The sequence below is a fragment of the Lucilia cuprina genome, chromosome 6 (genome assembly GCF_022045245.1).
Source record: "Lucilia cuprina isolate Lc7/37 chromosome 6, ASM2204524v1, whole genome shotgun sequence".
NCBI lineage: Eukaryota > Metazoa > Arthropoda > Insecta > Diptera > Calliphoridae > Lucilia > Lucilia cuprina.
This window is the reverse complement of record NC_060954.1, coordinates 49,475,026-49,490,288: the sequence shown is the minus strand read 5'-3', so window position 1 is coordinate 49,490,288 and position 15,263 is coordinate 49,475,026. Positions and strand designations below refer to the sequence as shown.

The following is a 15,263-nucleotide window of genomic DNA, read 5'->3' as shown; positions in this document are numbered from 1 at the left end:
CTAGACTATAGACTAGACTATAGACTAGACTATAGACTAGACTATAGACTAGACTATAGACTAGACTATAGACTAGACTATAGAATAGACTATAGACAAGACTATAGAAGAGACTATAGACAAGTCTATATACTACAGAATAGCATAGTCAATGAAAAGGTTCTGTTGACTTTTCGTGCGACTTTGAGGTCATATAGAAGTAATTAAGGGAGATTAACATAAATTATATTATATCTTAAAACACTAAAATCTTAAAATAATCAAAAATCAACCATCATATTCAAATGATCAAAGTTCAAGTCAATCAAAAAGTGTAGACAAATTTAATGGCACTTTCTACTTACAAATCAATCAACAACAATTCTGTATGAATAAATTCAAAATTATAATTTTCACACAATTTATTTAATAAGAGAAAATCAGAAAAAAAAGAAATCGTTTTTAGAACAAATATCATCGCCCTTAAATGAAACCAAAAAAAAAAAAATAATAAATTTTGTATGTTTCTTAAAATTTTTCAAACAAAATTTCATAATTTCCGCACAAAATCATCATCATTATCAACATCACAGGAGAATAAAAAAGAAAATGAACAGAAGAAAAAACAAAATGAAACGAAACTTATTTTTATTCATGAGCTTCCTAAAAAAAATACATACCGAAAGCGAATCAAAAAAGAAAAGAAAGAAGAAACACTCAAAATATCTAAATATTGGTGTTGCGACTTGACTATATACAACATCAAGAATATATCTATGAATTTATTTATATTTTTTAAAATCTTTACCGATGATGTTTTCATGCCATGAGACACATTTTTTTTTTTTTGAACAAAGAATAAAATCTTAACAAAAAACCAAATAAAATCTAAAGAAAATTTGTTTTTAGAACACATTTTTCGCAATTTTCTACAGATACAGATTTTGTATTTCAATTTTCTTATAGAATATTTTCAAAATTTTGAAACCCATTTTTTTGCTTTCTTTTCCTTTTAACCGGTCCAGTTTTAAGTTTTTTTTTAGAAAAAAAATCAAAAACTAAAATTGTGACATAAATGTGAATTGCAAATATTTCATGAACTATAAGCAATTTGAAAAAACAAAATTCTTTTTATTTCAATTATAAAAATAATATTTAATGTACATATTTTATAAAAGAAAATTTATGCGTCTGACCACATAGAATTTTATTTTAGTCACCGGCTAAAGTAATGATCAAAAAATAAAATAAAAAACCGTGCAAATATCATATATAGAGAAAAAGAGAAATTGATGAAAATAAAGTACATATGGTTCTCAAAACAAATACAATATGGTCCAACATTTGTCGTATATAAACTATATATATATACATGTATATATTATATATTTAAGGAATTTTTACATTTTATTTTAATATGTTTATACTTTAGTGGTTTTTATTATTTGTACAATTAAATTGAAATCTGTGTTCTTAGTAAGATTTTCTTAAATTATAAAACATAAATCATGTCGTCATTTCTTGGGAATTTTTTGATTTGGTATAGATCATCGAGCCTCTGAACTGTAATCGTTTTTTTATATATAATTTTGGTACCCATTTTATATATATTCCATAATTTGAAATATGGCATATCTTTAGTATATAGTCTAGTCTGTAGCCTGGACTATAGTCTAGTTTGAACCATATTCTTAACAACAGTTTAGACTATAGTTTTGTCTTAAGCCTGGACTATGGTCTTGTGTACAGTCTGTACAACAGTTTTGTTTATAGTATAGACCATAGTCTTGTCTATGGGATGAACTATATCCATGCCTTCAGTCTGCACTATAATTTTATCTTCAATCTGGACTATAGCCTAAAACCTGGAATATAGGCCTGTCTATAATCTAAACTATAATTTTGTCTATAGTCAAGACAATTGTCTTGCCGTAGTTTGGACTATAGTCTTGTTTATAGTCTGGATTATTGCCTTGTCTATAGTCTGAACTATCTTGTCTTGTCTATAGTCTGGATTATAATCTTGTATATGGTTTGGACTATGATCTTGTCTATATTCTGGACTACAGTCTTGTATGTAGTTTAGATTATTGTCTTGTATATAGTCCGAATTATAGTGTTGTGTATAGTCTTGTCTATTCTTGACTATAGTTTTGTCTATAGTCTTGAATATAGTCTTGTCTATAGTATTGACTATAGTCTTGTGTATAGTATTGACTATAGTCTTGTGTATAGTCTTGTCTATAGTCTTACCTATAGTCTTGACTATGGTCTTGACTATAGTCTTGACTATGGTCTTGACTATAGTCTTGTCTATAGTTATGGCAATAGTTTTGACTATATCCTGCCTTATCCATAGTCTAGTCTATAGTCTAGACTATAGTCTTGAATATAGTCTTGACTATAGTCTTGACTATAGTCTTGAATATAGCCTTGACTATAGTTTTGTCTATAGTCTTGAATATAGTCTTGTCTATAGTCTTGACTATAGTTGTGTCTATAGTCGTGTCTATAGTCTTGACTATAGTTTTGTCTTTAGTCTTGTCTATAGTCTTGTCTATAGTATTGACTATAATCTTGTGTATAGTCTTGTCTATAGTCTTGACTATAGTCTTGACTATGGTCTTGACTATAGTCTTGTCTATAGTCATGACTAAACAATTGTCTTAACTATAGACTGTATAGCCTTGGTATTTTAGTTTTTTCTACAGCCTGAACCATAGTCTCCCGTTAATCTCGTTTATATTCTAGAATATATTCTCGACAATAGTCCGGACATCGTATCTGTAGACTATAGCATTAGATATAGTCTCGAATATAGTTTCATCTATACGCCATAGTCTCGCCTATACTGAACTATAGTCTAGGTTATAGTTTACTCTGTAATCTTGTAAATATTCTTGTCTACAGTATCGAGTGCCGTCTCATTTATAGACTTCTTGTCTCTTTGTAGTCTTCGCGTGTATAGTCTAGTCTAAGTCCCGTCAATAGTCTTAACTAAAATTCCTTTAAAATCCGGATATCGAGCCGATTAAAAAAAACGAAAGTGTCTTAAAATCTCAGTAACTTAATTAACAAGCGATGAAATGTGCGAGAATGTTAAAAAAAATTTGTATGTAAAATCACTTGATGATATTGACCCATCCCATTTATTTTTTTCCAACATCAAAATACATCAATTAGAAATGTACAAGACAAAAAACCATAGACATTAAACAACCACAAATTAAATATTTACAAATCCAAACACTTGTTAATAATTTCACTCAATTTCTATTATTTTTTTCAAATCTTTACTCAAAACTAATTTTTATAACTTCTTCTTTAGCTCAATAAATATTAATCTTAAACTTCTCGTCTTTCGACATCATCTTCTGCTACATTAAAGAGGGCCATATCACTTGGGGCCAGTTAATATATTTTAATCATTCTACATGTTTCTAAGACAAATTAACACCAAACAAAACTAAAAAAAACACTAAGCTGCTGACCAACATGTGTGAATGGATATGTTGTGGCTGTTTCAAGTGAAAGTTTTTCTTTGGGCTTTGATTTTTCAAGTGTGTGTCTGTGATTTGATGAGTTTGTTTGTGTTTTTATTGTTGTGATATTCCAATATTTATTGAATACATTCATGAAAAAAATAAGAAAACAATAACAAACAACTATGAAATCTGGTCAAACCTGGTCCAAACAACAATAGCTGCAAGCATCTTTTTTTCATTCAATACATGCATAAAACTTTATTTAAGGTGTTTTAGCTACTTGCATCAAAAACCACCATTATACGAATGTAATTTAACAACAACTACTATACAAGATATGAATGTATACATTAGATAGTTTTATTTTTGTGTTGCAGTTTGAAACTAGTTTAAAATTTAAATACCTTTTGAAATATTTGAATTTTAATAGATATTATTTATAGAATAGTATAGTTAAAAGTCTAAGCTGTAGTCTAGTCTGTAGTCTAGTCTATAAACTAATCTGTAGTTCAGTCTATAGGCTAGTCTAAAGACCAGTCTATAATCCAGTCTGTAGTCTAGTCTATAATCCAGTATATTGTCTACTTTAATCTAAAATATAGTCTAGTATATTTTCTAGTATATTTCCAAGTCTATAATGTAGTCTATAGCCTAATATATAGTCTACTATATAGCTAATATCTAGTATATTGTCTAATCTATAGTCTAGTCTGTAGTTTAGCCTATAGTCTTGTCTATATTCTAATCTATATTTAAGTCTATAGTTTTGTCTTTAGTCATTAGTCTAGTGTAGTTTGGAGTCTAGTTTATATGTATTCTAGTGAAGTCTATGGTCTAGTCCAGTCTAAAGACCAGTCTACAGTCGAGTCTATTGTCTCGCGTATAGTTTTATCTAGTTTTAGTTTTATCAAAATCTAGACTATAGTTTAGTCTATAGCCTAGTCTATATTCTATTCCATAGCCTATTTTATTGTGTAGTCTATAGTCTAGTCTAAAGTCCAGTCTATAGTATAGTCTACAGCAGTAGTTAATAGTATAGTCTATAGTCTAGCCTATAGTGAAGTCTAATGTCTGGTCTATAGTCTAGTCTATAGTCTATTCAATAGTCTACAGTTTAGTGTATAGTCTAGACTATAGTCTAGTCTATAGTCCATTCCACAGTTTAATCTAGTCTATAGCCTGGTCTTTAGTCTAATCTATATTCGAGCCTAAGGTATAGTCTATATTTTAGCTTACAGTCTAGTCTACAGTATAGTTCCTATTCTAGCTTAATGTCTAGTCTTAAGTCTAGTGTATAGCCTAATCAATAGTCTATTATATAGTCTATTCTATAGTCTAGTCTATAGTCTATTCTATAGTCTATTCTATAGTCTATTCTATAGTCTATTCTATAGTCCATAGTTTAGTCTATAGTCTAGTCTATGGTCTAGTCTATAGTCTAGTCTATAGTCTAGTTTATAGTCTAGTCTATAGTCTAGTCTATAGTCTAGCCTAAAGTCTAGCCTATGGTCCAGTCATAATAATCTAGTCTATAGTCTATAGTCTAGTCTATAATCTCGTCTACAGCCTAGTCTTAAGTCTAGTCTATAGTCTATAGTCTAGTCTATAGTCTAGTCTATAGTCTAGTCTATAGTCTAGTCTATAGTCTAGTCTATAGTCTAGTCTATAGTCTAGTCTATAGTCTAGTCTATAGTCTAGTCTATAGTCTAGTCTATAGTCTAGTCTATAGTCTAGTCTATAGTCTAGTCTATAGTCTAGTCTATAGTCTAGTCTATAGTCTAGTCTATAGTCTAGTCTATAGTCTAGTCTATAGTCTAGTCTATAGTCTAGTCTATAGTCTAGTCTATAGTCTAGTCTATAGTATAGTCTATAGTCTAGTCTATAGTCTAGTCTATAGTCGAGTCTATAGTCTAGTCTATAGTCTAGTCTACAGTCTAGTCTATAGTCGAGTCTATAGTCTAGTCTATAGTCTAGTCTATAGTCTAGTCTATAGTCTAGTCTATAGTCTAGTTTATAGTCTAGTCTATAGTCTAGTATATAGTATAGTCTATAGTATAGTCTATAATATAGTCCATGTTCTAGTCTAAAGTCAAGCCCATAATCTACTCTATAATCTAATATAAAGTCTAGAATATAGTCTACTGTATGTTCCAGTCTAGTCTACAGTGTAGTCTATAGTATAGTCTATAGTCTATTCTATAGTCTATTCAATAGTTTTTCTATAGTCTAGTTTACAGTCCAGTGTATTGTCTAGTCCATACTTTAGTCTATTCTCTGGTTTATAGTTTAGTCTATATTTTAGCCTATAGTCTAGTCTATCTCTAGCTTATAGCCTAGTCTATATTCTAGCTTATAGTCTACAGTCTGGGCTTTAGTTTATTCTATAGTATATTTTATAGTCTAGTCTACTCTAAAGTCTGGTCTTAATCTAGTCTATAATCTGGTTTTTAGTCTAGTCTATAGTATAGTCTACAGTCTAGTCTATAGTATAGTCTGCAGTCTAGTCAATAGTATAGTCTACAATCTATTCTTTAGACTAGTCTACAGTCTAGTGTATAGTATAGTCTATAGTATAGTATATAGTCTTGTCTATAATCTAGTTTATATACTAGTCTAAATTCAAGTCCATAGTCTACTCTATAATCTAATATATAGTCAAGTCTATAGATTATTCTATGGTATAGTCTTTTTTCTAGTCTATAGTCTAGTCTATGGTCTAGTCTATGATCTAGTTTATAGTCTAGTCTAAAGTCAAGTCCCTGGTCTACTCTATAATCTACTATATAGTATAGTCTATAGTCTACTCTATGGCCTAGTCAATAGTCTATAGTTCATTTTATAGTCTAGCCTAAATATTTAAGGCTAGCTGATATTTTCATTTATGTCATGAGAAGTCATTATCATTTTGTAGAAAAAAAAACTTTTTTCCCTCATCTTTAAGTCAATAATAAAAAGCCAGTTAATTATACAAAAAAAAATAGATAAAAAATTTATAAATATAATTTTTTTTTTTTTTTTTTTGCTGAATGGATTATGACAATGATGATATGGCAGTTAGTGCGGCTTTTTTAAATTTAACTTTTATTTTTGTTACCAACAACGGTTTGTTGGGTTTTAATTTTTTCGTTTGTTTTGCTAAATAATACTTTCATTTTGAAACGCATAGAAACACGTTAAATATTTCTTACTACTCATCTCTTTTTTTTAAGCCGCTTCTTTCTCTTTTTTGTTGGTAGGGTACACTAAAGTGAAGGTATTATGATTTTATGCCTATATTTGAACTGCTCTGAAATAACAACCGGTTTTTTTATCAGCCGTTTAGTTGTCTATATGATATTTGGGCAAAATTGTTAGACAGTTGGACTATAGACAAGTCTATAGTCCAAACTATGAACAATACTTATGTCCAGACCAAAGTCAAAACTGCAGTCTAAACTATGATCAAGATGAAAATCAAAGCAATAGCTATTAGGACTTTTGTCAATATAAATCTAGAGAATAACTTTCATAATGGTTCTATTAAGTCTTTCGCATAGGTTATCAAATGGTCGGTCATGCCTCGGTCTATAATGTCTTACTTGTTTGATTTTAGAGTAGTTGAGTTTTATTTTTGTTTATTTCTTTTGTAAATAACAATTTTATAACTTTTGGCGCCTACAGTTTTGTTACTGGAACATGCGCTCATCATTTTCATTCAGTTTTACATTCTCAGTTCCATTTTTTACTTTTTGTTTTTTTATACACTGAAACATTTTCCCACCCATTTCTTCTTATCAGTCAGTCCGACAGTCAGTCAGATTATTGTTATTGCGGTTAACAATTGCTTTTTTATTAAAATTTTTTAAATCATTTTTTAACATTCTTTTTAATATAAAGTTAAAGCGAAAAAAAATCAAATAAATAATAAAAATTGTATGTAATGTAGGTCAAGTACATAAATACACTATATATGTATATATGTATGTATGTATGTATGTATGTATGTATGTATGTATGTATGTATGTATGTATTGCATAATTGTGCAGCAAATAAGATGAAGAAGTACATGGAAATTGCTTATAATTTGCACTTTTTTTTTTTGAATTGCAGCATTTAAGTAAAATGTCTTCTTAAGGATTTAAGGAGGTACTACACCCATAATATAACAAGTTTGTGGTCTCCATATGTTCTTTAAAGTCCAAAATATTTTATTCAATTTCTTTTATTTGTTTTTCTTTTGATTTTATTTAAGTTCTTGATTTTCTTAATCTTCTTTGATCTTATTTCGAAAACTATTAATCTTTTTTAAATTTTTGCTTGATTTCCTGCAAATTGTCTCTAGAATTTGGTCGTTCAACTGTGATATTTTGTAAAATTAAAATCTAAATTTATATTAGATCTCGTTGCATTACAATTAGCCTTTGCTATAGAAAAATACGGAAATGAATTGGTGAATATTTAAAATGCAGACAACAAATGACACACAAGACAAATGTTAATATTGGAAATGTCAGAACGATTAAAGACGAAATGAAATAAGAAGTCATCTAAGAACAATAAAAAAAATCTGTAATCCAGACCACAATCAAGAGTGTATAAACATCCTTAAAGTCCATAGTCAAAACTATTGTTAAAAATGTAGCCAATACTATTGGCTACTTACTGTAATCAAGGCTGCCGCCCAGACTAAAATAAATACTATATTGCACACTATAATGAACAATACAGTCCAAAATACAGTCAAAACTACATTTAAAAATTTTGACCAGACTATAGTCTAAGCTATAGTAAAGACTTAACTGTAGTCCAGTCAAAAGACCTCACTGAAGTCATGACTATAGATCAGACTATAATTCAGACTCTAGTCCATACAATTGCACAAACAAACTTTAATCCAGATTATATAATAGTCCCTAGCATAGTCAATGCTATAGTCAAGATTACAACTATAGTCATGATTATAACTTTAGTCAAGATCAGTAATTTATAGTCCAGACCATTGTACAGACTATAGCCCAGGCAACAGGCTAGAGATATATAACGAACTATAGTTAAGACAGTAATCAAGACAATATTTAATATTATAGTCCGGAATATAATCAAAACCATAGTCCAGATTTAGACTATAGTTAAGACTACATTTAATACATATATTATATGAAAGTCAAGACTATAGACCAGACTATAGTCAGTGAGACTATAGTCAAAACTATTGTCAGGACTTTCGTTAAGACTACGGTCATAGTTTAGACTATAGTCAAGATTATATTCAAGACTATAGGCTATACTATAGTCAAGACAAAGGACCATACTTTAGTCAAGACTATAGTCAAGACTATAGACCATACTATAGTCAAGACTATAGACAATACAATAGTCAAGACTATAGACCATACTATAGTCTAGACTATAGACCATACTATAGTCTAGACTATAGACCATACTATAGTCTAGACTATAGACCATACTATAGTCTAGACTATAGACCATACTATAGTCTAGACTATAGACCATACTATAGTCTAGACTATAGACCATACTATAGTCTAGACTATAGACCATATTATAGTCTAGACTATAGACCATACTATAGTCTAGGCTATGGACCATGCCATTGTCTTGGTTCAGACTATAGTCAAAACTATCGTCCAGACTTTAGTTAAGACTACGGTGATAGTTTAGACTATAGACAAGATTATAGTTAAGACTATAGACCATACTATAGTCAAGACTATAGACCATACTATAGTCTAAACTATAGAACATACTATAGTTCAAACTATAGACATATTATAGTGAATAATATAGACCATACTATTGTCAAGACTATAAACCTATACTATAGTGAACACTATAGTCCAACTACAGTCTATTCTCAACACTTTGGTCTGGACCAGACTAGTCAAGATGGTGACAATTAAAAAATTCTTTAAATCAAAGCAAGATTAATAATTCCTATTTCACACATTGGAATATGCAAAAATATCTATACAGATCTGTGGGTAGGAATGTTAGTTGTCTCAAAAAAACAACAACAACAATATCATCAAATATGTATGTAAACATATTTAACCATATGGTCAATGAAGCTTAACAAAACTGTGTATCATAGATAAAAAAACTATGTTATATATTTCTATGTTATTGCCAGGTTTGTTGATTGGTAGTTTCAAAAAAAGTGGAGGGAGACCAGAAAGGCAGTCTAATAAAACAGAAACTTAAATAAATACTATAAAAAAGAATCAAGTTAAAAAACAGGTGCTGAGATGCACTTGCGTCAGCACTAAATAAAAATGCAAACTGAGAAAAATAAAATAAATAAAAATCATCTAAAGAAAGCTGTATTCATATATGAATATCACAACAACACCAACCGGATTCAATGTATCCACAACGAAACCACAACAAAACCAAGAAAATCACCAAAACCAACCCACACACATTTTGTTTTTTTTGCTACACCATGCTGCTGCAGCAGCAGCTTTTGCTACGATTACACACAGTAAAATTAATATTAACAGGTATTTTTATACTCATTATAAAGAGCAGAAAACTAAAGGAGTAAAAGAAGAGAGATGTTATTGCAAAATAACAAAAACAAATTGAAGTACATAGGAAAAAAAATAAGTTTTTGCATTTACGGCTAAAGGAATTCAAAAGAAAAGTGTAATGAAATGCAATAGAATGCCACAAATAAGAATAAAAGTTACACATACATACATAAATAGCTATCGAAGCAGGGATGGTAATATGTTAATATTTGTAATTAAAAGGAACAACTTCTTGAGATTTTGATTAAATTTTTCTTTTAAACAAAAATTATGTTTCAAATAACAATTTTAATTAAAGCTTTAAGAAAATACAATAATTAATATCGTTTTTAAGATTATTTCTTAGAAGAAAGATAATTGGATCAAAGGGCAATGTTTAAGACTTTAGTTAAGACTTTGGCGCAGATTTCTGTCAAGATTTTTGTCCAGACTTTAGTCAAGACTTTTGTTTTAAAATAGTCGCGACTATAGCGAATCTATTCAACACTATCCACTTCCAAAGAATCGAAAAAGAAGTAGAATTTACTCCATGGAAGTACTGAAAAAGACCTGAAGAAGTGATGATTTTAACACAGGCTTGTCATAACAGGGATGTTCTTTCTATTTAATTCCAAAATCACTACATTTCAAGTCATTCTTAAGAAGTAATTTTGATGTTCTTTTTTTGGAAGTTAAGAAGTGAAATTGTTGCATTATAGAATAAAACTAATTTGACTTAAATAATACTAACATAAATAAATTAAAGGCATTTATCAGTCAACTCTAAAATAAAATGGGTTTAATTAAAAAAAAATTTCAGTACAAAAAATATACCTTCAATTTCAAACAAAATTGGATTACTTTCGCTTCTTTGGAAGTCAATAAACACCACTTCCACAGAAGTTTAACAAGTTTATTAAGAGCTACTATTAAAGTGGTGATAAATGTTATCCTTTTGAAAGTATTTCGTTTTATTTTTGCTGGATAAGATTAAGCATTCAACACATTCTCTACAAGTGGAAGACATATGTATTTGTCATTTATCGGATGTAAAATTAAAGCGTAATTCAACAAGAATTGTCCTCTAATATTGCGTCAGGATATGTGGATACTTAATTACTTTTAAAATACTGTTTCTCATGTTCTCACTACTGTCATTAAAAAAATTAAAATTTTATAAAACTTCGGCATAATCCTAAAAAAGTTTAAAAAAATTAAAGGAAATTGAAAATTTTTAACCAGATTCAGATAACCAATAGGTTAATATGTTCCTCGTGAATTGTTATTGATCAATACCAAAATATTTCCGAGTTTTAGACAAAAATATTTATTGGATTATTCGATTAATGTCTGAGCTCCTAATACCCTAAATACTAGGGTATTGATAAGTGTCATAACTAGTTTATTGATTACCATATGCAGCAGTCTATGGACTAGCCTATGAACAATCTAGTAGATCAGTATATTGTGCAGTTTTGTCTATTGTTAAGCTTCTGTACTTTTCTTGGTCTATGGATAAGTCTATGAACAGCCTATTAGAACAGTATATTAGCCATTCTTGTCTATTGTTAAGCTTCCGCACTTTTCTTGGTAATTTCTGAATAACAAATGTTGAAATTTTGAAGAGTCTAGGACTAGGGTATTGATAAGTATTAATAAGCCAGTTTAATGTCCAGTTTATTGTTAAGGTCTATCAAAACTATTAACAAGTTTTAAAACTAGTCTATGTTTATTAGTACTAGTTTCTTGACCTTTTTGCTGATTAATCCTTTGGCTGTTTTATAGACTTGTCAATCGACAATCTATGATCAAAATTATTATCATATTATTAACTACTATATACTAGTCTACGGACTAATCTATAAACTATTGCATGGACCATTTTATTGTCTAGTCTATTGGAAAGTCTTTGCTTTAAACAATTTACAAGTTTATTGATTAATCTAATGAACGTTTTATTTACTAGTCTATTGACTACATATGGAATAGCCGATCGATAAGTCTATTAACTAGTCTATTGACCAATCTATAGACTAAGTAGTCTTGCGAATAGTATAAGACTAGACTTTTAACAACTATATTCACTAGTTTGTGAACTATACAATGGACTATATAATGGTCTATTGTCACGTTTTTACTCTAGGGAATTGTCAATTGACAAGGCTATTAACCAATGGTCCATTTTAATGGCTATTTTTTTGACAAACATTCCATTCAATGTTTTATTAACTAGTCTATTGATTATTATATGAAATAGTCGACCGACAAGTCTATTGACCAACTTATGGAATAAGTTGTGTTGTGAATAGTTTAGAACTAGACTATTGGCAATTTTATTGACTAGTCCATTAACTATTCTAAGGACCAATGTATTGTCAAATCTGTGAACTTGTCCTTAGAATAGACAAGTCTATAAATAAGTCGATTGAAAAGACTATAAACCAATTTATGATCTAGTTTTTTGATTCGTCTAGAACTAGGCTCTTGGTATAATCTATTACAAGTTTGATTTACTACTCTATGTACTAGTCTATGAACTATTTTGTGGGGTAGTTCCTTGGCCAATCTATTGCTAAGTCCCTGCACAAAGCTGTTCACAAGGTTACTGAGTAATTCATTAAATGTTTTATTGACTTTCAAATAGTCTATAGCTGTTGTTCTAGTCTATTTATTAGTTACTTATATTCTAGTCTATGGACTATTTGACTAGTTTATAAACTATTCTATGAGCAAGTCTTTTGACAAGTCTCTTGATTAGTCTATGGCTATTTTAATGACTAATCTATTATTTTATTAACTACTTGATGATCATTCAAAGAGTAAAAATCTTTTTTGTGTAAATGGATTAACAATACTGCAGTTATCATTAAAACTACAATAAAGATATAATAACTACTACCCAACCCTGTTAACTAACTGACAAACTGCGAAATGAGTACAATAAAACAAAAACAGAGAGTAACTTAAACAACTAAGAGACTTCAATATAAAGAGGAGTAAAATAATAAAACTTAAGAAACAGCAAGGAAAAATGCGAGAAAAAAATAAAAACAAAAATAACAAAACAAATCACATTGCAATTGAAATTGCAAGGTGACACCCTTTTCATAGAGGAAACTTCAAAACAAATACGTTTTTTTTAATCCATGACAATTAATTAAACATTAACTAACTTGGGAATATGTAATAATTATAATAAAAATTAACAAAAACTTACCTTTTCTTTGGCACGTCCAGCGTGTTTTTGTACAGATTTCGCCAACATGATTCCTTTATTTTCAGCCATTAACAATTTGACACAATTTTCTTCTTAATTTTTTTGGTTTTTAATAATTTAAAAGGTTTTAGTTATTGCGGTTTATTTTTAGCACTTTTCGTTTAATTTTTTATTTTTTTTCGTAAATTTTAATACAAAAAATTTTCTTTGTATTTTATTTTTAAATTTTATTTAGTTAAATGCACAATAATTCTTTAATTTTTTTGTATTTTAGTAAATTTTTCTTTTTAAATTTTTATAAATTACGCACTTGTTTTAAAAATAAAAAATTTTTAATAATTTACTTTTTTTCTGGCACTTAAAATAGCAACAATAAAAACAAAAATTTCGTCTAGTGAAGTGATACTTGAGACACTATTTGCTTGCTTGCTATAGGCCCCCAAAAAAACACTGAAACTTGCTGCTGAAACTGAAATGAACTGAACTGGTCGGTCGTTGGGTTCGTTTGACTCTGTGTGTAGTACGAAAAGTTGTACGTTAAAGAAGAAATATTTATTGTTGAAATAAATAAAAAAACAATAACAAAATACTTTTGACAAGAAAAGCAAGAGAATAAAATTAGCAGCAGCAGCGTTGTTGACTGACTAACTAACTGACTAACTGACTGAATGACTGGCTAGATGGCTGGCTGAATGACTAACACGCGAACAGAACTTTGCGATGCAATTGAATACAAAATAGCAGTAAAAGCGAACAACGAGATGTGTTACGTTTAACGGCTCCAACTCAACTCAGCATGCTACACTACGCGTTATAATCAAATAGCCCCCCACCAAAAACAATTTCACAAAAACAAGTACACACACTCACAAATACCATAAAAAAAACACTTTTACAAGTGTGAGAAAATAAAAGCTCTCTGATACTCTCTATTAATAATAATCTCATTTTAAATATTGTCATCTATCTCCTTACCGTTATACTACTCTACATACTCTCTGCTTACAAACGGCACACTAATTAAAAGTTTAAAAAAAATTGCACGTTTTTTACCTTTAACAAAATATTCATCGATCATTTTTGCTCTTCTTTTATTAACTCTCTCACTATTTCTCAATTTTGTCTCTATTTTTATGACCCCCCTTTTCTAAAGCTGAAGTGAAAAAGCTTTATTTCACTTACTAACCCCTTATAAACTACCTCACTGCTAAGTATAAACTTTCTTAACTTAAGTATGAATGTAAGTATGTACTTATGTTCGAATTTAAATTCGATTCTACTCTAGTATGTATTCTAGTCTGCAGTCTAGTCTGTAGTCTAGTCTGTAATCTTGCCTGTGGTCTAGTCTATATTTTAGTCTGCAGCCTAGTCTATAGTTTAGTATATAGTCTAGTCTATAGTCTAGTCTATAGTCTAGTCTATAGTCTAGTCTATAGTCTAGTCTATAGTCTAGTCTATAGTCTAGTCTATAGTCTAGACTATAGTCTAGTCTATAGTCTAGACTATAGTCTAGTCTATAGTCTAGACTATAGTCTAGTCTATAGTCAAGTCTATAGTCTAGTCAGTAGTCTAGTCTCTAGTCTAGTCTAGTCTAGTCTAGTCTATAGTCTAGTCTATAGTCTAGTCTATAGTCTAATCAATAGTCTAGTCTATAGTCTAATCAATAGTCTAGTCTATAGTCTAATCAACAGTCCAGTCTAATGGGGTGCATATGAACCGACTATATTACGTTCCAACTTTGATAAAAATGGCAGGGAGATTAAATTTTAAAATATCAAAGACCAACTGCGAAAAACTTGATATTGGGGCGACTCAATATCCAGTTTTGAGGTTGGATAGACGCATACAATAAGAATACAAGCGGAATATTGCTCAGTTTTTACCTTTGTCAGTAGTAGTTGAAATCTGGAAGTCCTGTCCAATGTCATGTCTGTAATATAATTTATAATATTGAGTACATGATCCACTATGGGTAAACCCAAAAGTCCTCAAAAAAATACTCACTAGTAAACATTATTGGAGAACATTATATGTTTTGTAGTCTCATGTAGTACAGACATGTATCATTTTTA

General features: G+C 29.4%; 1 protein-coding gene across 3 annotated transcripts in view; it reads right to left on the bottom strand.

The window, feature by feature from the left end:
• Window positions 1-13,993, bottom strand: part of LOC124420728 (amphiphysin-like) — a 49,048-nt gene extending 35,055 nt beyond the window's left edge. The window contains exons 1-2 of one of the 3 annotated variants that reach the window (XM_046954717.1): window positions 13,782-13,993; window positions 13,192-13,702 (exon numbers count right to left, since the gene is read on the bottom strand). In XM_046954717.1, the coding sequence (XP_046810673.1) occupies window positions 13,192-13,260 (69 nt within the window). In that variant the 5' untranslated portion in view covers window positions 13,261-13,702; window positions 13,782-13,993. Of the gene's footprint in view, window positions 1-13,191 lie in introns of all 3 variants that reach the window. The other 2 variants (XM_046954716.1, XM_046954715.1) reach the window with 2 other exon arrangements.
• Window positions 13,994-15,263: the final 1,270 nt, after the last annotated feature.